At 38.1% G+C, this 24867-nt stretch overlaps 2 protein-coding genes across 8 annotated transcripts; one reads left to right on the top strand and one right to left on the bottom strand.

Annotated features, from left to right (window-relative positions):
* Positions 1-5737: 5737 nt before the first annotated feature.
* Cbx3 (chromobox 3) lies at positions 5738-13894 on the bottom strand. 4 transcript variants are annotated; one of them, XM_077796752.1, is made up of 6 exons: positions 13795-13894; positions 12784-12837; positions 9904-10046; positions 9031-9193; positions 7492-7586; positions 5738-7064 (listed from the first exon to the last, which is right to left on the bottom strand). In XM_077796752.1, exons 2-6 carry the CDS (start codon positions 12805-12807, stop codon positions 6938-6940), a joined length of 552 nt encoding a protein of 183 aa, XP_077652878.1. In that variant the 5' UTR covers positions 12808-12837; positions 13795-13894; the 3' UTR covers positions 5738-6937. The 4 variants fall into 4 exon arrangements, with proteins under 4 accessions (XP_077652878.1, XP_077652879.1, XP_077652880.1 ...); XM_077796753.1 differs by having other exon boundaries at positions 13803-13875; XM_077796754.1 differs by having other exon boundaries at positions 12784-12832; positions 13803-13874.
* A 940-nt stretch (positions 13895-14834) lies between these two features.
* On the top strand, positions 14835-24405 carry Hnrnpa2b1 (heterogeneous nuclear ribonucleoprotein A2/B1). 4 transcript variants are annotated; one of them, XR_013343332.1, is made up of 13 exons: positions 14835-15046; positions 17686-17721; positions 17819-17929; positions 18088-18234; positions 18594-18804; positions 18932-19033; positions 19112-19192; positions 19860-19922; positions 20986-21105; positions 21446-21568; positions 22177-22259; positions 23631-23703; positions 24289-24405. XR_013343332.1 is itself a non-coding variant. In XM_026400209.2 (12 exons), the coding sequence occupies exons 1-11, from the start codon at positions 15041-15043 to the stop codon at positions 22236-22238; spliced, it is 1062 nt and encodes a 353-aa protein (XP_026255994.1). In that variant the 5' UTR covers positions 14836-15040; the 3' UTR covers positions 22239-22259; positions 22418-22915. The 4 variants fall into 4 exon arrangements, 2 of the variants coding, with proteins under 2 accessions (XP_026255994.1, XP_026255996.1); XR_013343331.1 differs by having other exon boundaries at positions 23631-23766; XM_026400209.2 differs by lacking the exons at positions 23631-23703; positions 24289-24405 and adding an exon at positions 22418-22915 and having other exon boundaries at positions 14836-15046.
* Positions 24406-24867: the final 462 nt, after the last annotated feature.

Genomic DNA, 24867 nt, shown 5'->3' with positions numbered 1-24867 from the left:
ATTGGGCTGTTTCCCTGCCCTTCAGACTACGGAACTGCTCATTGGGGGACTTCTTTGGCTCCGCCCACGCGACCCAGCCAATCGGCCTCAAGAGCAGGAGGATTGTGGGAGGTGGTGTGGTTGGTGTGTGGGAGAGGCTTCTGGAAGCCGGTGGTGGCAGTTGGGCTCTGAGGGTTTTCCTGAGGAGCTGTTTTGTTTGGCGTTTGTAGTTTTAAAAATAAAGTTTGTTTCTTTTGATAAGTGGCTCCTGAATTGTGCCCAGTCAGACTGCGGCATTTGGTGGCTCGCACGGGGAGCGACTGAGGGTAAGTAAACTGCTCGCCCCTGAGGGCAGGGCGAGAGGATGGGTAGCCATTCTAAGTTTACTCTTTTGTTTTGCTTCATTTTTGTTTTAAGTTGCCTATCCCTGGAGATGAGTGAGACGGAAGAAAAACCGCTCACATTTGAGGAAAAACTATTTGCGTTTGAGGAACAGATAGGGAGAAAGGTCGGATGGACATTTCAGTCCCTGGAGATGAGTGAGACGGAAGAAAAACCGCTCACAACTGAGGAAAAACTATTTGCGTCTGAGGAACAGATAGGGAGAAAGGACGGATGCACATGTCAGGAGGATAGAAAGGCTATAATGAAATTTTGTTGTTCCATTTTTATTGGATTCTGTCTAGGTTTGGTTTGGTGTTATCTTGCTGGGTTGTATTATAGTAGAAATACGGGATCAGCAATTAGTAAAAAACAAACCAAAAGAGTGTTAAGTAAATTGTTAGACGAAGGAGGCATCCCAGTAAAATCAAGAGCAGTCAGGGCATACGTTGATACAATACAAAAATACAGCCCATGGCTTTTTAAGGAGGAGTTGTTAGATATATCACAATGGAACCATCATGGTGAAGATTTAAAAAGAATAGAAAACAACAACCCAGGGACTCTGCCAGTTGGCACATTGACATTGTGGGCGAACGTATCTGGTTTGCTTAGTCCAAAGCCTTCAGATCAGACAAAGGTAGAGGAAGGAGAAGACATATTGATTCAAGTAAAAGAGGTCTCTCAGGTTAGTCAGAATGAGGAAAAGATTCAAGTACAAGAGAAGGTCTTTCAAGCTAGTGAGACAGAGGAAGGAAGTTTAGAGCAGAAAAAGCCATCAGGGGAAAAGTTACAACAGGAGACTGCTAATAACACCTTTCTATCAGAGAGCGAAAGTCTCCAACCAACAGCACCACCTCTACAGGAGACTGCTACTAACAGCATTCTATCACCAGAGGGCATAAGGGTCCAATCAACAGCACCACCTCCATATGCTAAGAGACTCCCAACCCCCGCAGTTGATAGTTGGGATCCTGAGACAGGATCTCAAGTATGCCCTGTATTTGAGGTAGGAGGGCAGCGAATTCACCAGGGTTTATTTTACAAAACAGTGAAGGAGCTAAAAGAGGCTGTAACAACCTATGGTCCTCAAGCACCCTTCACTGTAAGCTTGATCGAATCCATTACCAACTTAAACATGACGCCAGCAGATTGGGCTAATATGTGTAAAGCTGTGCTAACTGGAGGACAATACCTGTTATGGAAGGTTGCTAATGAGGAATTTTGCAAGGAGACAGCTATGGGAAATGCAGCAGCTGGTTATCCTCAGAGAAATCTAGATATGTTGTTAGGAAAGGGACCTTATGAGGATCGGCAGCAACAACTTGCATATGATCCTGGTGTATACGCACAAATTGCTATAGATGCACTTAAGGCATGGAAGACTTTACAAGGACATGGAGGTTTACAAGGTCAATTATCTAAGATAATACAAGGAGCTAATGAACCTTATGCTGAATTTGTAGATAGGCTTATTCAAACAGCTACCAGAGTTTTTGGGAATACAGAACAAGCAATGCCATTAATAAAACAACTGGCTTATGACCAAGCGAATCGTTGGTGCAGAGATATCATTAGACCATGGAAACAGGAAGATTTAAACAAATATATTAAATTGTGTAGAGACATTAATGAACAAGAGCAAGTCATGGCAGCTGCAGTAAAACAGGCTTTAGATGCCAGAGACATTAATGAACAAGGGCAAATTGTGGCAGCTGCAGTAAAACAGGCTTTAGATGCCAGAGACATTAATGAACAAGGGCAAATTGTGGCAGCTGCAGTAAAACAGGCTTTAGATGCCGGGCTAAGAACATGCTACAATTGTCAACAAGCAGGACATTTTAAAAGGAATTGCCCCATAGGAGGAGGGTTTAACAATACTAGGTATCAAAGGAATAGAATACCGGGTATTTGCCCACGATGCCGCAGAGGAGCCAATCAGCTAGATGTTGCTGGGGCCACTGTGAGCCAATCATCAGCCGGCAGCTGGGAGTTTGCTGGCAGCTGGAAGTTTTCTGGGGCCCCTTTGGCTGTGGCTCTCAACATCTAGTTTCTCAGCACCACATAAAAATAAACAAATAAAGGTATTGTGCCCATCTACAACTAAAAAAATAATACCCCCTCAACTTGTTCCTTATTATTTAAAAAAAGGGGGGGGCTCTGAACCACCTCGTTATTGTATGTAGGCTAGTAATTACCATTATTTAAGCAAATTTGAGGTTAATATCTTCTACTTTTGGCCAAATTATATATATTGCAGACATATTATTACATTAATAGAAGGAATCAAAGAAATTCTTCAATCTATGTTCAAAGCTATTTTAGTTAAAAAAAAACTTATAAAATGAAATCTTGGTTACTTTTCGCCCCTCCACATCATTTTATATCCCAAACCAGTTTAAACACATATTGGGCAGTTACTAATGGACAAAATATTACTTCAATACAGTCTTTTCCTCTTTTCTTTCTACAGTCAATGCCTTAGTTTATAGAAATGTACTTGATCTTTAATGTTTTTACCTTCTTTACCTATAAAACAGGGCCAAATGTGCCTTCCCCAGAAAATTAAATGAAACTTTAGAAAACAGCATAGTGCCTGGCAGATAGTGTACAATGTTAGGTATTTTTCGAGTAACTAAATACTTCTCACTGGGAGAAATGCCATGTATTCATTTTCATTATTTTTGCTTTTATGACCCCCCCCCCAAAAAAAAAGCTCTAATGGGAAAGTCTCCAAATTAATATTTCATATTTTGTACTCCTGGTGGCTAATGACTGTCTGCATAAATCTGTTTTCAACCTAATATTATTTTTGAAACACACACATGTGCACAATACGAAACATTCAGAAATTCAACAACTCACACTATCCCCTTCCATTATTATTCCACTAGTAGTTATATTAGTGACTGTCACATACCTGAGAAGTAGAGGATAGGTCAAACAACAAAGTATCAAGATTAGTACCTACAACTTCCTTTATTGTAACAAATTGACTACTGGAGCTTTTGTTAAAATTGCTTCTGTTATTCACTTAATATAAAAGTACAAGTTCACTTATTCAACAAAGGACAAAGGAGTTTATACATTATAAGGTTACACATAAATAATATACTATTTATATTCTACTTCATATTGGATTATATTTTGGTTGATATCCAACTTTCCTGTTGATATAATAAAAATGCCTACTATAAGAATTACATAACATGTAGGACAGCCTTTCAGTTTTATCTATTAAGACACAGAAATTTAAAAATAAAACTAAACATTTGTCTTCATTAGCTTGTGGGAGCACATAGCCATGTGTGAGGACAGCTGGAAGCCTTGAGAGTATTGTGGTTAAGGTGAATTAAACCTGGATGTTCTTTGTGACAGATAGAAGACCTAATAACGATCAGGTTCAAATTCATGATTTCCTCACATTTTCCTTTACCAACATGTATCTGCCTTAGTTAATATTCAAGGCATACTTTCACCAGCTGTATTGATGTCCTTCCTGAGAATCAATAATAACAGCAAGAATCTCTCATATCCAATATAATCTCAGACCCCTGACTATAAATACAAGTCAATGAAGAGAAGAAAATTTAAAGTATTTGTATAACTCATCTTTAGGATGGGACAGATATTTTGTTTGGGCATCCCATGCCCTATTTTGTATTTTATTTAGAGACAGGGTCTTACTGAGTTTCTTGGCCTTGCTTTTGCTGAGGCTGGCTTTGAAAACTCTTCTCCTGCCTCAGCCTCCTGATCTCCTGGGATTATAGTCATTTTCAAACAAGAAATCCAGAAGACAGAACAATTACCCATAAGTGATATTAAAACACAAAACTAGGAGAAAATATTTGCAACACAAGACGTCATTAAAAAACTCATATGGGGCTGGGGCTATAGCTCAGTGGTAGAGCACTTGCCTAGCATGTGTGAGGCACTGGGTTCCATCCTCAGAACCACATAAAAATAAATAAGATAAAGGTATTGTGTCCATCTACAACTAAAAGACAAACAAAACCCCAAAAACAGAAATTTAAGTAAATGAATAACAAACATATCAGACGTGCAAATTAAAACAAGATGCTATCAGATTGGCTAAAAATTAGTAAGATGTTAAATATTTGCAATACCAGTGAGAATATGGAATGGTAGCTATTGGTAGACAAGTAAATCAGTGCCTTAACTTCATTAATGACTTGTGGATCCATCTATATCTATTTGTTACTATACTGAAGAATGTTCACATTCATCTTTTTTTTTTTTTTTAAGAGAGTGTGAGAGAGGAGAGAGAATTTTTAATATTTATTTTTTAGTTCTCGGCGGACACAACATCTTTGCTGTATGTGGTGCTGAGGATCGAACCCGGGCCGCACGCATGCCAGACGAGCACGCTACCGCCTGAGCCACATCCCCAGCCCCTTCACATTCATCTTAACAGCAAAAAACTACAAACTAAGTACCTAACAACTGGTTAAGTTGGGGAATCAAGTTAGAGAATCTTCATATAAAGCCTACTTCTATACTTTTAGGAAAAAAAAAACAGGTAAAATATATCTTGATTACTAAGTACAAAGCACTGTTCTAAATGTCTCACATACATATATTCATCCTTATACCAGGTCAAGAATGTTTCATACAAGAGAAACCTAAAGTGTGGAGTGGTGAAATAAAAGATGGAAGACAGCAGATTCCAATCTAAACTCTTGACTGTAGTAGCCAGCAGCTATGATAGAATAGCGTAGAGAGGCTTGAATGTAAGCTGCTTAAAAAAAAAATTTAGATGCATAAATGCATAAAATAGTACAAACAGCAAATAAATGTACAACTGAGCTATTTGGGGGTTGGGGAGATCAATGAAGCAGCTTTATTTCTGTAACATTTGACTTGTTACAATAAAGTGCTAAAGATTTTTTCCCCTTGCTTTCAGCTAAAAATCTTAGGACTCAGGAAAAGAACTTGAATGGTTTGGCTCAATCTTTTCACAAAACAGCTAGCTACAGTAAACCAGATGAAGAGAGGGAGACAATTGGAAGGTGCTATATTGCTTGCTGATACTGAAGATCCAAAGGACCCACTGATAACTTATTTACTGAAGCAAATTCCTCTTAGGGATCACTCGAAACTAATTTTTATCTCCCTACTAGAAACATTTTTGTAGAAAGCTTACAAATTATAAACTCAAAAGGATCTAAAATATATACTCTAGGGCTGGGGATGTGGCTCAAGCGGTAGCGGCCCGGGTTCGATCCTCAGCACCACATACAAAGATGTTGTGCCTGCCGAAAACTAAAAAATAAATAATAAAAAATTCTCTCTTACAAAAAAAAAAAAAAAAATATATATATATATATATATATACTCTAAAGCCTCAGAGGTATCACTCAATTTATAAAGGTAAGTTAGTAACTGCATGGGAGTTTCTACCCCTATTATAAAGGAAATCAGGTAAAGAAAGTCTCATCACATAAAGGAATATAAAACTATTTATTGACCATTGTTCACCAGTATTTACAATAAAGTAAACAATATACAGTTGGGTAACATTCTGATTACTACAAAGTTATTTTCCTGGCTTGTGTTGAACCAGTAATCCAAATACTGAAAAGACTGAGCCTACATGTTAAGGGGTGAAGAAAACACATGCAGGTCAATAGTTTAGACTGTAAAAATTCCCTCACCAATTTATGTGAGCAGGCTATAAATTGCCAACATCTTTAGCCATCTGATCAGGTTTCCATGAGCCAAATCTTAAAGACATTCCATGAATTATGACCTTTTAGTATGCAGATTTCAACATTTAAAAAAGGAATGGCTAACTAGAACTCTTAACATGCCCACTTCTTTCTTCAATAATTTTAAGACAAACTAGGATTTGTCTAGTTTATTTGCCTGGGTGCAGAAGTGGCACGGTGATAGTATTTTTCCTTTCAGGAATTTTGCAAATAAAACTGTTGCATTTATGTGACGACAGATGTAAATTTAATGTGCTTTTAATCATCTAATTTAAAGTGTCCAATTAACTACAGAATCACTTATTTAATCTGAAAGGTTAAGTTTAGGGAAAATTTCAATTTAACTTGAAGTGACATTTCTTAGGTTGCAGAGGATGATGGCATCTCAGGAACTTGGGTTTACTACCCATTGTTTTTGTGTTGGTGAATGTTTAAAAAACCAAAACCATTATGTAAGTATTTTATGTACACATGCACACACACACACACACAAATAAACAAAACCCCCAGAATGGTCCTTAGGCATATGAGTTAAAAACAAGTTCTGAGTAATGACTACAGAAATTTCCCCAACTTTCAGAAAAGCAGAGGAAATATACCATCATATCAAATGCTCTTTTCTGATAAAGGAAGCAACTACAGAAAGCTTTTATTTGTTCAAAGTAACCAGTGCTACTGATGCAAAACAAAAAAATAAAACCCAACAACTCCCCAATACTACTTTCAAAACCAACATATCAAACTTGATTTTCATTAGAATGTAGTTATTTTTTCACACTAGTAAATCAAAAACCAAGACCCAGATTTTATATATATATATAAATATATATAAAAAACAATGCAAATAGTTATTGAGCTTCATCTTCTGGACAAGAATGCCAAGTTAGTCTCTCTTCATAAAAAGCAATTACAATTTGAGGACACTTCATATTTGCTTCTTTTGCCAGCACCAAGTCTGCCTCATCTGAATCTTTCCTGTTATAAAGAAAAAAAATTCAAGTTGAATTGCTTATGTCAACTGAAAACTACTCAGGAAATAATTCAATTAAACAGTATTTAAGTGTTTCAGGAGGATTATATAGTAGCTGTGGTTATGTTTCAATAAACTTCATTTTCCAAAAGAGATCACAGATTTGCTGACCTTCTCTTAAAAAACACGGTTGCCATAAGTAACTAGAATAATTCTCCAGCAGATAATTCTTCTGTGTTTTATAAATGAAACTATAAAATCTTTTGAAGATATGGCTTGAAAAAAAAAAATTTTTTTTTTTGGAAAAATCTGCCAACGAGGCTGAGGATGTAGCTCAATGGTAGAGCATTTGCCCAGCACACAAGAAGCCCTAGGTTCAATTCCCAGGTCACCAAAAATACAAAATCAACCAAGTTTCTATCAATCACTTACCATTTCATAAGAAACATCAATTCTCCACTGCTGTCTGTGGCACCAATTATTCGTTCAGGATCAAGACCTCTGGCAAAGCCTCTTGGTTTGTCAGCCTATTTAAAAGAAGTCAGGTGATTACTTTTTTCATAGCAAATAACTTTAGTTTTTCTTCATGAAATATACCCTTTACAACAAAATCTTCTAATAGTGAAATAGAAACAACTGAAGTAAGAGCCATGGTACTAAGACATGTTGTGCATGTCTTATTTCTTAGGTAGAAGGCTTAAACAAACAAACAAAAAAACTGAACCAAAAGCAGACAACTGGCTGGGTATGCGGTGGCACATGCTTATAATACCAGCAACCCCAGAAACTGATGTAGAAAGGTCACATATTCAAGCCAGCACCAGCAATTTAGAGACCCTAATAAAAAACCTTGCAAGAGTCTTGTCTCAAAAAAAGGGCCAAGGATGTAGCTTAGTGCTAAAGCACCCCTGGGGTTTAATCCCTAGCACAAACAAACAAACAAAAACCCAAAACAAAACCAAACCCAGACAACTTTGTTCATTCACAGGTATCAAGGGCAGAATTGTGCAGATTACAGTAAAACTAATCGTTTTAGTTCCAGAAATGACAATAATTATTTTTAAATACTTTATAAACTTAATATTATAATCAGTGTGAATTAGGCAAATAGGAAAAAACCTTAGAAGTAGTTCTCTAATGGGTGGTCTGAGGATCCTTGGGAATCCCTAAAGCTTCTGGAGAACAGATTCTGCTAAGTTTCCTTTTCATGTACCAGAGTGTGGACTATTTTCACATACCTCCACCTAAACAACATATCCCAGCAATAAAATGCAACAGAAGAGCTTCCTTACGCCAGATGCTGAAGAGATAAGATTTAATGTTCAAATCATCAAATTTCAAATCTACAATCCTTTACCAATTTATATTGTATTGCATACTTAGTGCCTAAGCCTAGAAACTAACTCATTACCAAAACACTTCTCCAAATTGCCATGCTAGGCCAGTTGGTAAGACAAGTATAATCTGTTCTTAAATTAAGGGTAGAAGTTATCAGATTTGCCCAATTCGAGGCACTAATGAAGCAAAGACTGGATCAAAGTATTTATGTAGTGAATGAACCAAATATCTCAATTTATGCCAGAAGTTATAAAGCTATTATTGTTATCAAAGATCATATACTTTGAAACCAAAGTATTGTTTGTACCACAGATCATAGGAAAAGTACTTTCTGTGGTCAATACCACTAATGGACTATAATGAGGATATGCTATCTGAATTGCCTTCACTGTAATGCAAAGGCATCAGTCTTAACATTGTTTATAAAAGACTCTTTTTTGTGTGTGTGCTGTTGGGGGTTGAACCGAGGGCCTTGTGCATGTGAGGCAAGTACTCTACCAATTGAGCTATATCCCCAGCCCTATAAAAGGCTTCTTAATGGTATTTTGAAATTACTTGATTAGAAGAAAAACAAAACAAAAAAACCTTGTCTTTTATGAAGAGCCAGCATAGTGGGTAATGTTTTATACTTACAGCATCTCTTTTCTTCTTTGACTTGCTATCATCAGATTCGCTGTCAGATAAAGATTTTCTTTTGGTACCATCTTTTTCTTTACCAGCTTTTTGAGAATTAAGAAATGCTTCAATTAACTCTGGACAATCTAAATTTTCTTCAGGTTCCCAAGTATTGTCAGCACTGTGTTCAGTAAAGCAAAACAAAAATGTAGATTCAATCAAACATGGTTCATCATCTGCATCTATTTATAGATTACTGGAAAATAGTTCTCTGTACTACAGTTACTAATCATTCCCTCCCTTATCCTCTGCAAGCTTTTGAGACATTGTGTCTAGATTCTTTTGTGACTGTCTCTACTGTCCTAAGTAGGCAATCTGCCATTTTACTCCAAAATTAATTGAACCTGACTCCAATAGAATTGAAGCAAACATTATTCCAAGTTTCACAATTAAGAACTTGACTGGGTCTTTTTAAAAACACAAACTCCCAATTCCCACCCCAAGGTATATAGTAATGTTGTTTTAAAACGTTAAAACAATGACTCTGAGGAATCCGAAACTGTGAAACAATGTTTTCAATTTCTGGTAGGTGCTCAGACTATTTGGAAATGGTATATAGCAGGAATAGGCAAACCAAAAGCTAAATCTAGTCTTTATTATAACTAGCAAACTAATTTTTAAAAATATCTTCCTAACTACATTAAAATGTATTACATAATAAATACATTCTTTCAGTTGAGTGCTAAAATCTTGGCTTTTAAAAAACATACCTTGAATAACAGCCTAGAATTAAAGATTTCTATAGTAAAGCTGGTGAGGTAAGGCCAAAAACAAATTTTTAGGACCGTAATTAAAGGTTATTAAAAAAAAAAATGCAGAGAAGTTTCTTACTCTGTAAATCCTTTCCACTTCAGAAAGTATTCCACCTTTCCATTTACTACACGTCGGTCTAGGACTTTTTCTACCACAAATTCTTCAGGCTCTGCCTCTTCAACTTTTTTACTCTTTCCATTCTGTTTCTTTCCCATTTTTTGCTAAAAGAGAAATAAAGAAACATTAAAAAAATTCGAATACGTTTTAAAGGCTATACTGCTTATATTCAACACATACATCTTACACACAGAACAGAACCTCTGGTGGCCTTAAGTCACAATGCTTTTCCCAATTCAAACCAATGTTAAAATCTCAAAATACAAAAAAAAACAAAAAACAAAAAACTGATTTTCTTGACCCTTTGGGACAAACACATCAATGTCACTTTTACAGACCAAAATGCTTTTCACTTTAATTCTCTAATGTGAACTCCTTCCTGGTTTCTGAAAAGGAAGAATTTTACATTGGGAGCCAACCAAATTCACTTTAAACAGAGATGTGCATGTTTCTTCTTTCTATCCTTTTTTTTGCATTATGTTATTTAAGAGAAATAGGAATTAAAATTTAATCAGTTAATTGCCTCACACAATGTATTTAATAATTTTTTTCTTAAAAGAAATGCTACTAAAAAACCCAAAATCAGAACTACTCAATTACCCGGTCATTAAAGCCACCCCACAAGTAAAGCATGCAAGCAGAAAAAAGTAAATAGCAATGTTCAAGACTGTAAAACAACATGCTATAAGCATAAGGGTCTAAACAAAAATTCTCTGGAATCAAACATCTGATTTTACAGGTTTTTATTTCCAAGTCAGACCTTAAATGACTTAAAAAAATTTTTTAAAGCTGTAAATGGACACAATATCTTGATTTTGTTTTTTTAATGTGGTGCCATAGATCGAACCCAGTGCCTCACGCATGCAAGCAAGCTTTCAACCACTGAGCTACAACTCCAAACCTCTGTAATGATTTTTAATAATCAAAGAAACTGCAGCAAAAAGTTTCTTTGATATTGATCCTAACTGAAGAACAACAAAAGAAAAAACAGCTACTCCATGAAGGAAGAAGGCTAATAAAGAACATATATATATATATAAAAATAGAAAACAAAAAGGAAACACAAGGATCAAACAAAGAAAAAGCTCCAGCAGGCAAAATGCTTTATTTATTACTAGCACGACAATCTACTTTACAGTGTTCCATTTTTTTTTTCTTTTAAAATATATGTTGGCTTAAGCCAGCAGTCTTTTCCAAGCATGGGGTAGGTTTTGGAGCCAAAATACATTCCTGCTATTAAAACACACACACATACAGAGTTCCCACAACACTAATGAAATTATTTTAAAATGAAAAAAATTAGATCAATACTGGTGCATTAAAATTTGTTAATATTCATTGCTCTAGTTTTATTATTTATTTATTTATTGGCTGGGGGGGGGGGTGTACTGAGGATCGAACCCAGGTGTGCTTAACCACTGAGTCACAACCTCAGCCCCTTTTTGTATTTTATTTAAAGACACTGAATTGCTTAATGCCTTGCTAAGATGCTGAGGCAGGTTTTGAACCTCTTTCGCCTAGATAATGTTTTGACTCTCCTAGAATACACTGATTTCTGTGATCTTCCTGCCTCAGCCTCCCAAGCCATTGGGATTACAGGCATGCACTACCATGCCCCAGCATTCAATTTGTATTTTTAAGTGTTTTTCATCTGGGATAATGGGGTAAAATTGATTAAAAACTTAAGTGGTTCATCTGGTCCTTAAAACAAACAAACAAACAAACCCAGAAAATACCAATAAATACAAACACCGAAGGCTAATAAACTGCAAAAAAACACTTCACCTTAATGAACATCAGTGTATTGATTTTTTTTTTTTTTTGTACCAGGGATTGAACCCAGAAGTACTTAACCACCAAGCCATGCTCCAGCCCTTTAATAATAAAACAGGGTCTCACTGGGTTGCTAAGTGCCTTGCTAATCTGCTGAGGCTGGCTTTGAACTTGCAATTCTCCTGCCTCAGCTTCCCTAGTTGCTGGTATTACAGGTGTGCACCACTGTGCCCTGCTCAGTATATTGATTTTCTGTTCTCCATATACATCCTCAAAGCCTGACAGTTCATGCCTTTCCCATTGGATAAGGGAAGGGTACAGGTGAATAAAAAGCCTATTTGATCACCTACATTTGGTTTACAGACTATGAAATTAAGAGGCAAAGATTGTGCTTTTTATGAGAGTCTTCACAGGCTTCATATAACATCTTTCAATCTATTTTCCAGATTATCAGAGTATCTGACATCATGTACATCTGGTTGAGGCACAAATTAAAAATCACAAACTTGCCTTTTCAGTGTGAAACCCAAAGGGAGAATATACAGATTAAAACCAGATGTTTTGCTTTACTTAAAATGTTAACTCACCTTTGTATGCTTATGATTATTATTAATGCAATGTGTTATAATTAACACATCTAAATAGACATGTTCTTACACTTTTGCACAGCCTGTTATGAAACACAAGAAAGCATGTAACATTCTTTAATTAGTTTTATTTCAAAATAAAAACACTCAGCAAAACTCCTGTTTTCGATCAGTTTTTTTTAACTCATTAACTCCCAAAATTTCAATTCTGTGAATATAATTCAAACATTATTCCTAAATTACCAGAAGTATATTCGTTGCTCAATTTACATCTTATAGGTGTTCTACATGACACTTACATTCAAAGGAGACAATGTTAACAAATTCGTTTTTGTTCTCAGTTCTCCCCTATTGGACTACTGGGGAGAACTGGGAAAAACGTGTGAACATAAACTTCTCAACCACAGAGATGCAAGTTATAATTTTTAGAGAAGAAAATTAGAACTAGATCCTTACATATCTTAGGTTTTAATTAACTTACCAATGTAGTCTTATTGGAGGCCATTTTTTAAAATTGCAGACTTGAAGAGCTACACTAGAAAAATGCACAACAGTTAAAACTGGTATCTTATGTAGCTTTACCTAGAGAAAAATGGAGAAATACTTTCCCAACTAGGTCCCATTTACAGTAAATTCAATTTTCATTTTTTTCCCCTAAAAAAGAACAAACGTTTTGGTTCAAAATCAGGCATGATTACTAAATTCACAAGGGTCAACTACCATGAATCTTTTCTCAAATCTCTTTAACAGTCTCCTACATATATAACTCCAGGTGATTTCTATTCTGAAAACCTCCCTCTTTTCAAATGGGAGTTAGGAATAACCAAAGGAAAGGAAAAACACATGCCCCAACCTATTTCGTGACACTAGACACTCACCCCTACATATCCTCTTCCCTAAGCCCCGGGTCTTTCGCAGCTTAATCCCTCGACTGGAGGCCTAAAGACCAGGCACCCACCCCCACCCGGGAGCGCGAGCCTCGTGGTCAGCGGATCCGCGGGGAGAAACAAAGGCCGCGGCGCGGGGGCTCAAGGGCACTGCGCCACAGGGCCCGCGCCACCCCCTCGGGCGGCGGCCACGTAACGGAGTGGACGCCGCGGCCTCAGGACAGGGAACGCGCGCGCCAGGCCTCGACGCTGCAGGAAAATGCACCGCCTTCCCAGGAGGCCCAACTCCGCTAGCAGCGCAGCGAGGAGGGAGGCCCCTCTTACTGATCGGAGACGGGGGAGGGGAGGACATGCGCTTTGTCTAGAAATAAGGCGGCTGGCACCACAGGTTTCTACCCTCTCGAGAGCACAGTCGTCCTCCCCACCTAACGGCCTGTGCAGCGCCAGACCAGCTGCAGGGCCTCTGCTCGCCCCTCCGCTCCTTCCCGTAGCTCCGTACACGGAGTACAGCGGGAAGGGTCGGGAAGCGGGGAAAGGTCCCCGGCGCGCACGGGTTATCTTAAGCACTACCACCGAATTGGGGGAAGAGAAAGCAAGCCACCGACATCACCACCTCCGATGCTCCAGGTCGCGGATCTGCAGCGTCTCCAGCCCTGCGCGCCTCAAGCTCGAGTCACATCAGACGGGGGAGGGGCAGGGGCACCAAGCGCGCGAGGGGGGGGGGTGTGACGCCGCCCACGCTGAGCGGCCGCGAGGGGCGGGGCCGAGCGCTCAGAGGGAGGGGCGCCGCGCCCGCCTGGAATCCCGGGTCAATGCAAGGGGGGAAGGGAGAAAGAAAAAGTCCGCGGCGCCGGCCACAGCGGCACTTACCGTTCGGGGCTGGGGCCTGGGGGGAGGTCCCCAAGAGGGTGGGAAGGGAGGGGCGAGGACTGCGAGCAGAGTTTTTTCTTTGGCTTTTCTGTGTCGCAGTAGCGGCGGGTGCCGCCAAAACCGGACTCCGCCTACTTCCTCACCCCTAGGAGAGGGTGCCTCCAATGCAGAGGGGGGAATAGGGAGCTAAGGACGAGTGTTGCTCTCGGATCCCCCCTCTGGAAAAGACTCTCCTGAATCCGAGTGGTCAGCCCCAAAGGCATTGGCCAGGGTTCGGTGGGTGCACCATGAACAGTGTAAATTGTTGACTAGACGCCTCCTCGGGTGTTTCCGGAAGGGGCCGAGTCAGTTACCATATGCTAGGGGAGGGAAAACGAAGGTTTGCTACAGGGTTTTGGGGCGGGAGAACCAAGAGGGATAAGATTATCAAAGGTGTAGCTGCAAGGGAACGTGTGGGATCAGGGGGCCGGACGTGAGCGGCCGCTTAAGCTCCTCCCGACAGCGTTAATTTCAAACTGCGCGACCGTTTCTCACCTGCCCTGCGCTAAGGCGGGGGCTGGACTTAATTCCGAGAGGATTAACACCGAGGACTCGAGCCTTCCGCAATTCACTGAATCAATTTACGCAAGTGACGTAAAGCATTATTGCTATCCGCAGAGTTGGGGGGGAGGAGCACGTACTCGACGTAAGGAGGGCGTAGCGCATTCCCGCCATTGGCGGCGGTTAGGGCGTTTACGTAACGGCCTGACGTAGGGGAGGACGCGTTAGTGGGGGGAAGGTTCTAGAAAAGCGGCGGCAGCGGCTCTAGCGGCAGTAGCAGCAGCGCCGGGTTCCGAGTGGAGGTGCTCTTGGCGGTGTTGTTTCTCGAGCAGCGGCAGTTCTCACTACAGCGCCAGGACGAGTCCGGTTCGTGTTCGTCCGCGGAGATCTCTCTCATCTCGCTCGGCTGCGGGAAATCGGGCTGAAGCGACTGAGTCCGCGATGGAGGTAACGGGTTTGAAATCAATGAGTTATTGGAAAGGGCATGGCGAGGCCGTTGGCGCCGCAGTGGAAGTCGGCCCGCCGCCTCCATGGGAGAGTGGCAGGAAACCGGGCCGCTTCAGTAGCGCTTGGCCTTTTGGTGTTTGCGAGAGGGGTCGATAGCGGAGGCCTGATCCGTACAAACACCTTCCCCACCCTCAGCCTCCCGGCGCCATTTCCCTGTACTGGGGTGGGGGATGGGGAACTTCCACATGGCGGCCGCGGCCCTTTCTTAGTGGAAGCGGGGAGCGCAAGTGGGAAATAGCACTCCTTTTTTAAGGCCTGCTGACTTGGGGACCCGGGCTACTTCGCTTTTGAGCGTTTCGGCGGGCATCGGGCCCTCGTGAGCGAGTCTGCGGAGCTTCCCCTCCCCCCCTCTCCCGGGAACCGGATTTGGCGGCCGCCATTTTCCTGTCTTTCCTTCTTCGCAGCGATTTTCTTATAACTCCCTGAATTCTACTAGTTTAATTCTTTTATCAAAGCATAGAAGTAGTTAACTATTTTTCTTTTTTCTCGGGCTGTTTTCATATCGTTTCGAGGTGGATTTGGAGTGCTTTGTGAGCTTGGATCTTTAGCGTCCTGCGCACCTCGTTTAAGGCGCTCTGCCTTCCCCTCGATGAAATGGCGCCATTGCATTCAGAAGCCACACAGAAGGGGGGGGGGTTCTGCAGGGCTTGTTGGCGCGGGCTCAGAGAAGGTATCTCCACCTAGGGCGTTGGGCGCTGTTTCCGCGAGCTTTTGACAAAGAAACCACTTTTCCAGGCCTTGATGTTTTAAGACGAATGGTTTTATCTGGGTATGCGTTGATTAAGAGCAGTCGAATTGTAGCAAATTCGAAGTGAAAAAAAAAAATTGGAGCCCTCAGTACCGAGAGTGAGTGTAGCGAGGAGGAGGGTCATTGGGGGGGAGGAGTATTCATTTAGAGTCCTTTTACTGTCCTGAAGTGTTCTGCTTGAGTGATGGAATTTATTTGTATTTTAAATATTTTTACTGGGAAGCTTGAACCTTACTGGATAAAACTACCGGTCCTTACTTACAACATATGCCAGAAGTTATGAAGAAAGTGAAGCAAAAACGTGTTTTATTCTAGTTGTACTTAGATTACAACATGGCTCGGTCCTTCATAATGCGTGTATTGCAATGTAAATTACTGTTTTAGGCATGGACCACTGTGTGTTTGAACTTTGTCACTTGCTTTTCTCATTTGTTTGCAATCATGGTTGATCATTACATTGATAAGCATAAGTTTCAAGCGAAGGGGGTCTTCCTGATTATTTTCTTTGACCCTAAGTACATTTATAAAGTAACTTTGTTTATAATCGATAGTCGACTTCGGGTAAGTTTGGAAAAAACTGAGGTAAGTAATGAGTTTTTGCTTTTTGTAGTGATACGTAAGAATTGTAGATATACTTTATGGATTTAATGATCTAATTACGACACCTAACAGTAAATGCAGTTAGGTGGAAACTGTCTTGCTGAATAGCCATTGTTTTGAAACTGAAAATTTTAAGAGAACTAGTTTGATAACTTGTTATTTTTAAAATTTCAGAATCCTCAAAACTAAGCAGAGAAAAAAAAAGTCTAAATGAACCTTTAATCATTTTATGTGCAGATGGGATACTGCATGGAGCCAGAACCTCCATAGAATGGTGTGGAGAGCAGTAGAGCTGCTTTAGTAGGAAGATTATTTTTGTACTCATATTTGAACTTTTAATGTATCTTGCATAAGCCCAGTTTTAGTAGTCACCGTTAGTAATTGCCCAAAATTAAGGATTGTTTAATCCAGTATATTTTTTGCTGGTTTGAGGGTACTAAAAGATTTCATCCCAGTATTATGTTTTTGTACTGTTTAAGACTTGTGGTTTAGTCAGATGGGTGCTAAGTTTGGTGAGCCTGAACGGCTTTAATTGAGCAAGTAAGTGATAGTGTTATAATATGAAACTTTATAATTTTTGAAATATGAGATCTATTAATGTATTTTTTTGTTTATTTGCTGACATTGTACTGTCACTCAAGTAACCAAATTAATGGAGTGCCCGCCAAAAAACCAGCATTTTAAACTTTTAAGACATTTTTTAAAATGGTATTGGTCAAAACAATTTGCCTGATTATGAGAAGTTAAAGTTAAGGTTAATATTATGTACATTTTGAATATTAATCTTTTTCTAATCTTAAAGTTACATGGAGAAACTTGCTTCAGTGGTTTCATTAGGTTGAGATACTTGTAGTCACCACTAGAGGGAGCAGTTTCGGGAATGTTGCTTCTTGGGTACTGAATCCTGAAGTTGGTAAGCTTTGGCTTTATTTGAAGAATTCTAGGTTGAGTAAAGTGAACCCTAGTTTTAGGATATAGAATTGAATGAAAATTTTAAGAATTTGTTAATAACCCTCCAGTGACCGTGGAATAGATTGTTTCTCCTCAGAAAGTTGTAAAAGTTTACGTGATATTTAATTGGGTTAAGATAATTTAATGTGAAGTAAATTTAAACAAGCTTTAGTGACATTGAAACTTGTATTATTCAGCTGAAACTTTTTTGGTGTAACACACTAATATGCAGTTTAACATATGGTTTAAATTTGATGTAAGTTTTTTTTTTCCCCCCCAGAAAACTTTAGAAACTGTTCCTTTGGAGAGGAAAAAGGTACTCTGCCAGCAGGTCACCTCATATTTAAGAATTTAATTTCCTGCATACAAAGAGAAAATGTAAATAAAAATTGAAATGGTGTTTTCCTTTGCAGAGAGAAAAGGAACAGTTCCGTAAACTCTTTATTGGTGGCTTAAGTTTTGAAACCACAGAAGAAAGTTTAAGAAACTACTACGAGCAATGGGGAAAACTTACAGATTGTGTGGTAGGTTAACTGGAAAGTTGGCTGCAGACACTAGCCCTTTATCTCTTGGAATTGTGATCAAAATGTGACTCATACAGAAAATATTCAACTCAGTATTCACAGTAAAAGTTCTAATTTGTTGCTACTTTAAATGCTAAAGTTTCCTTTTGGTCTTAAAGGTTATGAGGGATCCTGCAAGCAAAAGATCAAGAGGATTTGGTTTTGTAACTTTCTCATCCATGGCTGAGGTTGATGCTGCCATGGCTGCAAGACCTCATTCAATTGATGGGAGAGTGGTTGAGCCAAAACGAGCTGTAGCAAGAGAGGTAAGCTATAACTTCTGCAATAACATGGAAAAAAATTCCTAATGATCAGAATGTAATTTTTAAAAAAAATTATTAATTGAATGACTTACTAAAACTTAGTTAATATAGACATCCCTCCCTGCTTATTTTTCAAAAGTTGAGTTGTAGTAAGATACAAAGATGGTGTACTTGAAAAAAAATTTTATTTATTGATGGACCTTTACTTTTATTTCTATATGGTGCTAAGGATCACACCCAGTGCCTCACACATGCTAGGCAAGTGCTCTACCACTGAGCTGAACTAACAGTCCCCAAATGGTGTACTTTTGATCATGTCTGGTTTCTTCTGTCAAGATAACATTTCTCCCCCACTGTTGTAGGAATCTGGAAAACCAGGAGCTCATGTGACTGTGAAGAAGCTGTTTGTTGGCGGAATTAAAGAAGATACCGAGGAACACCACCTTAGAGATTACTTTGAAGAATATGGGAAAATTGACACCATTGAGATAATTACCGATAGGCAGTCTGGAAAGAAAAGAGGCTTTGGATTTGTTACTTTTGATGACCATGATCCTGTGGACAAAATTGTGTGTAAGTGTCTGTAAGCACTAGGTGTGTGGGTTAGATTTTTGGGGTATGTGAACACATATTAGGTAACTTTAAAATTATTCACTATTAAAGTGTGATCATTTAATGGAGTCTGAATCATTTATTCCAGTGCAAAAATACCACACCATCAATGGTCATAATGCAGAAGTAAGAAAGGCTTTGTCTAGACAAGAAATGCAAGAAGTCCAAAGTTCCAGGAGTGGAAGAGGAGGTAACATTTTTATCCACCTCCCCCCTTTCCCTTTTTATTTATTTGAGTGCTTGCTATTAATCAGAGTTTCTATTATAGGCAACTTTGGTTTTGGGGACTCCCGTGGAGGCGGTGGAAATTTTGGACCAGGACCAGGAAGTAACTTTAGAGGAGGATCTGGTAAGTTCCAAGTTACGAAAGTTTGAAGGGTAAAATATGCTTGATTTCAGAAAAAAGTATGATTAGGTTTGGTAAGAATTACAACCTAAGTTAAAAATTTGTCCCAAAGATTTTTTTTAGATCAGTGTGTCCTGACAGATCCTAATTTGGTTAGGAAAGAGGTAATAGGTAGTTTTGTTTTTTTTTTTGTTTTGGTAACTGCATTCAGGATGTCACAGGTTTTCTGGCCACCTTCAGTTTTTAAACAGTTGAAGTGATCTTGCAAGAACCTTAAAGAACAAGTATCCCTAAATAGTAAGTTTACACACAGGAATTGTTAGTGAGTTTAACAATGTTTAAATATTGATAATGTCATGCAAGCTATATGCTTCAAGTGTAATTATTACCAAAATTTCTGTACTAAGGTTTCAAAAAAGCGCTGGCTCCTTCCATTGTGTAAATGAATAGAATCTTAATTTAGTGCTTAAGTCTAAGTCTAAAGGTTAGTTACTGTGCATAATAAATTGTTAATTATGCACTTCTGTGTATGAATTTTTACAGATCAACCAGTTAACACTACTATGTTTCATTATTGTTCCAGGTTATTTCAAGGAAGTGGGGAAAGAATATTTAAGATGAATAGGATTAACCAGCTTAAATCTTTTTTTTTTTTTTTAATTCCTGACAGATGGATATGGAAGCGGACGTGGATTTGGGGATGGCTATAATGGATATGGAGGAGGGCCTGGAGGTCAGTTTCTTATACATGTTGATTAATGTGGTAACAGTCACATTGTATGTATGTTTTATACTTTAAAGGACTTACGCTTTTGTAAAATAAGCTGTGTCTTATTCATTTTAACTTAGTACACTCTTGGAGTTATTGATATAGAGTGCAAAATCATAGATGGAAGATGTCATGTAATTTCATTTCTTGAAAAAAGAGTTGGAGCTAGATGTGGTATTTTGTATTTTTGCTTTGCTGCAAACATGTAGGATACTAGATTTATCTGAGATCAGGATATAAGGGGGACCCACATCTAAGAGCAGTTGGATTGTCTTAGTCCTCAACTAGATGATGGATGTCCTAAGATAACTTTAGTATTCCTTTGGTTAAAATACAGAAAAGGTTGACAGTTCCAGACAGACTTAACTAATACAAGAGACCTTTAAAACCATGAGTTACTAATAGACATAATTTTGCTCCTTATTGGGCATGACTAAATAACTCTGTATTTTCACTGTAAAAACCTTGCTTCAGAACTCAAATTTTAATTGGACAAAGCAGAGTTCTTGTTCTTCAAGCAATTTGAGGCTTAGTGTACCAGTCTTTGAGAAGTTTTAAACTATAAGAAAGCTTATCAGTTTACTTCCAGTCATGAGAAGATAATTAACAGTTGTATAAGAAAGATTTTGCAGTTCACAGAAACATGAATTGGGAAGTCTATATCTTTGGGGCAAGTTGAATGGGTGTGGCTCTTTATAGTAACTGTGCCAGTGGCTGCTTCCATAATCTTCACCCAAAATACATGATTTATTTTAAGAAGCCATCAAAAAGGGACCCTTAATACAATACCTTTAGTTCTGGAGCGGTGTCATCACAGTCATTAAGTATAAATGGTTTTACTGTTATATAGGCATCCTTGTTTCCCAGGACAAGATAGGAATTTCTACCTTTAAGGTTATTCTACAAGAGATTACTATATACAAACATTCCGTTTCATAAAAAGTATGTGCTTTGAGAAATTGTAAATGGGTTCAATATGATAAAGTGGCATAGAAAACATGAGTAATTAAGGTTTATTTTATACTAGGTGGCAATTTTGGAGGTAGCCCTGGTTATGGAGGAGGAAGAGGAGGCTATGGTGGTGGAGGACCTGGATATGGAAACCAGGGTGGGGGCTATGGAGGTGGTTATGACAACTATGGAGGAGGTAATTTCATCTTAACCTTGAGTTTTTATTGTTGGGGGGTGTGTGGGAAGGCGGGTACTGGAGATGAAATGTGGGGCTTGGTGCATCATGGGCAAAACACTGCTGCCAAGCTACCATCCCTAGCACCTCCCACCCCTGAAATAAATATTTATCTGGTAATTTGGGTTTGAATTAATTATTATTTGATATTTGCTTGTTTGACCATCACTAAGTGCCTTTAAAATTTTAGATTAGAAGGTTCTATTTTTGTGGGAGTGTCCTCAATACTTGGCTCTGTCATTGGCTTGATGTTTGGGTGTATTCTGAGGTCTGTTATACTGATACTTCATTTCTCTTATAGGAAATTATGGAAGTGGAAGTTATAATGATTTTGGAAATTATAACCAGCAACCTTCTAACTATGGTCCAATGAAGAGTGGAAACTTTGGTGGTAGCAGGAACATGGGGGGACCATATGGTGGAGGTAATATACAAAGACAAATTGAGGTTCTTAAGAATTTAGTGATTATAGGGTTAGTCCTTCATAATTTATAAGGGGAAATAAGTATGAGGTAATGCTCCCATATATGGTGTCACCGAAATAAAATCTGCAGAGATTCTGACAATGATTTTAATGTCAGATTAGAGATTGGTGTGGCAAGGTGGAATGCTTTTATTGTATACGATATTTGGGGATTAGCAAAGTAGATATTAGGTGGGGCCCTATATTTCTTTAAGGAGATAGCTAAGTCAAATTGTTGTGCATAGAACATGATATGAATCTGTATAAATGAGTGCCTTTATTCAAGCTGATACTTGGCTTGAGAAAGCTTTTAGTAGGAAAGGATTCTTCAGCCTCTTGGTTGATACATTCTTCTAAAATAGCAAATGGTGATGGGAGCCTCAAACTATAGCATCAATAGTGTTTCTAAGTTTTAAGAACAAAGTTAAAATATTCATGAATCCAGATATTTCATTTCCCAAGTAATCAAGTTAACTGAACATAAAAGGTTATGTTGTTTATAAAGTAAAAACTTGATTTGGGGATGACTACGGGAAATGACAGTATGCTTTCTTTTTGGCTCTTTCTAGGAAATTATGGTCCTGGAGGAAGTGGAGGAAGTGGGGGTTATGGTGGGAGGAGCCGATACTGAGCTTCATCCTATTTGCCTTGGGTAAGTAGTTTTTGAGTTTTACAATTAATATTGTCTTGGGAGACTTAGCTGCAGGAGTAAAAAGCTTTTTAGGATCATGTTAATCTTTCCTTAAAATCTGGTTAGATGGATAATTTCATAACCTATTTTTTTTTTACTCTTTACTTCTGTTGAAACAGGCTTCACTGTATAAATAGGAGAGGATGAGAGCCCAGAGGTAACAGAACAGCTTCAGGTTATCGAAATAACAATGTTAAGGAAACTCTTATCTCAGTCATGCATAAATATGCAGTGATATGGCAGAAGACACCAGAGCAGATGCAGAGAGCCATTTTGGGAATGGATTGGATTATTTAATAACATTACCTTACTGTGGAGGAAGGATTGTAAAAAAAAAAAAATGCCTTTGAGACAGTTTCTTAGCTTTTTAATTGTTGTTTCTTTCTAGTGGTCTTTGTAAGAGTGTAGAAGCATTCCTTCTTTGATAATGTTAAATTTGTAAGTTTCAGGTGACATGTGAAACCTTTTTTAAGATTTTTCTCAAAGTTTTGAAAAGCTATTAGCCAGGATCATGGTGTAATAAGACATAACGTTTTTCCTTTAAAAAATTTAAGTGCGTGTGTAGAGTTAAGAAGCTGTTGTACATTTATGATTTAATAAAATAATTCTAAAGGAAATTGTGTAATTATAGACTTTTTATTTTAAATAAGTTAAGGAGTGGGTAGTATAATTAAGGTCCATTGCAAAGCTGTTGTTATATTGTATAAGATAAATTGTGGTCAGATGTAAGTGTGTTGTCTGCAATTCATCAGGATTAAATTATCTAGATAACTTAAGGGATATCTCTGCAAAGAGAAACACCTTTTTAGATCTTTTAGATGCTGCTTCTTCAATGCAAGGAAAGGAAATAACCCCAGCGAGGTACTCTTCAGGGACACAGGTCTAGTACAAGAGAACTCTTGACGGCTACTAAGTTCAGCCAGTCTTAAAAAACTGTGCTGTTTTCTACAAAGTTTTAACTACAGTAGTTTATAAGGATGCCAACGAAAGCTGAGGGTGTAGAGCAAAATAGTTCTAAGCTTCAGTTAAACTTCTTTAGGTAAGATCTTATTTACTTTTCCTTTCTTAATTTTCCTCCCTAAAAGATAAACTAATAACTCTTCAATGGTCTTACAGTATAGTGGTTCTTAATGTAGTTTAACATAGCTACAAATTGAGTTTAACAATATATAAACTCAAAAGAGAATAATTTTTATAAACCCTGTTTTCCAATCTGTCATTTACTTAAATTATTTTGGTTGTTTTTCCCTTTTTTTCCTTCTTTCCCACCCCCTCCCTCTCCATGAAGATTCAGGTGCTTAACATATCATTTTTTTCCCTGCTGGAATTTAGCATTGATATGAACCATGGACAAGTATATTCTGCTGCCACAAAGACTGTAAAGTGCTTCATTTCAACAGCTGAGGCAAGCCAAGTGATCATTAATAAAGCTTTTCTTGGTTCCTTCAGTGGTGTTGGTAGTAAAATGGTAGGTAAAGTTAGGCTGCAAGTTCAATAAATCGTGAGATTTCCCATCGTTGCACCCTTGTGTATTCACATTTCTTGGAGCAGGCATTTTGAGTGAACCTAGGATTTTTTAAATAAAATAGACATTTATGGTTCTAACTTTACATACTTTTGATGATGAGGCTGACAGAAGGTAGGACAAAATAGTTGGATTTTTTCCAGATAATACCTCATACTTACAAGTAAAATGTCTGTCTACATTATGAATCTTGTATGTACCCATTACTGATAGTTGGTTTAAAATGTAATTTTTACCCCATGTCCTATCCTAAACAGCTGTAGGTTGACTGCTGAAATTCGTTTCCTAAAACTATTACTAAGTTGATTTCCTGGCTTTACTGCCTTTTCAGGAATGTGATATGCAGGGCTTATTCTGTATGCATCAGTGAGTCTTTCTTTGATCCTAAGACCACCACTGAAGTTATTTAGGTTCTTTGGACAAACATGATAAACTTCTTCAGATACTTTTTTTTTCCTTTGGCAGGAAGGTGTCTTGCTGCAGGTAACTAATGAAGAAGTGGTCAACCACAGAGTCTTCAAGAAATAAGAAATACTGTACCATCTGAAAGTAGTTCTTGTTGGTGCCTTCATTTAAGAAGCACTCTTTAACATAAAAGGGAAATGTTTTCTGATAAAAACAAATATTTAGTACAGGTTCTTGGTAAAATGATTACAAAATGAGTGTTGTTTGTAAAATAACAATAAGCTAGAGAGATAAATGTATCATGTTTTAAATTAGGTTTTGTGAGTAGACAGATAAAGTTCTATTTTAAATACAAAATTTATAAAAATAAATACTTTTGTATCCAAATACTTGGTGTAATGTTTACACATAAAATGTGTGAATCTTGTTCTTCAACATTCGGTTGTCTACAAGATTTCCATCCCCTATTTTTTTTTAAAAGCAGTTTTCAGATTTATGCATATTGCCATTTTTCTTTGAATATTATAGACAAATGAGAAAAGCATTGTGGACATTATTGGCTGTCCCTAATAAAATGCTATTCTTCATGCACTATACATTCAGCGTTTGAATACTGCTACAGTTTTCCTCTGTTGAACA

Source organism: Urocitellus parryii, chromosome 3 (genome assembly GCF_045843805.1).
Source record: "Urocitellus parryii isolate mUroPar1 chromosome 3, mUroPar1.hap1, whole genome shotgun sequence".
NCBI lineage: Eukaryota > Metazoa > Chordata > Mammalia > Rodentia > Sciuridae > Urocitellus > Urocitellus parryii.
The sequence above is the reverse complement of the archived record's forward strand: the minus strand, read 5'-3'. Positions and strand labels throughout refer to the sequence as shown.

Coding starts and splice junctions, on each gene's coding strand:
- Cbx3 (XM_077796752.1), bottom strand. CDS start 12,807: ATGGCCTCCAATAAGACTACATTG. Junction 10,047..12,783: donor CCTCCAATAAGACTACATTG/GTAAGTTAATTA, acceptor TTTCTCTTTTAG/CAAAAAATGGGAAAGAAACA. Junction 9,194..9,903: donor AAGTGGAAAGGATTTACAGA/GTAAGAAACTTC, acceptor TACTGAACACAG/TGCTGACAATACTTGGGAAC.
- Hnrnpa2b1 (XM_026400209.2), top strand. Junction 19,034..19,111: donor TTCCAGGAGTGGAAGAGGAG/GTAACATTTTTA, acceptor TTTCTATTATAG/GCAACTTTGGTTTTGGGGAC. Junction 19,193..19,859: donor TAACTTTAGAGGAGGATCTG/GTAAGTTCCAAG, acceptor AATTCCTGACAG/ATGGATATGGAAGCGGACGT.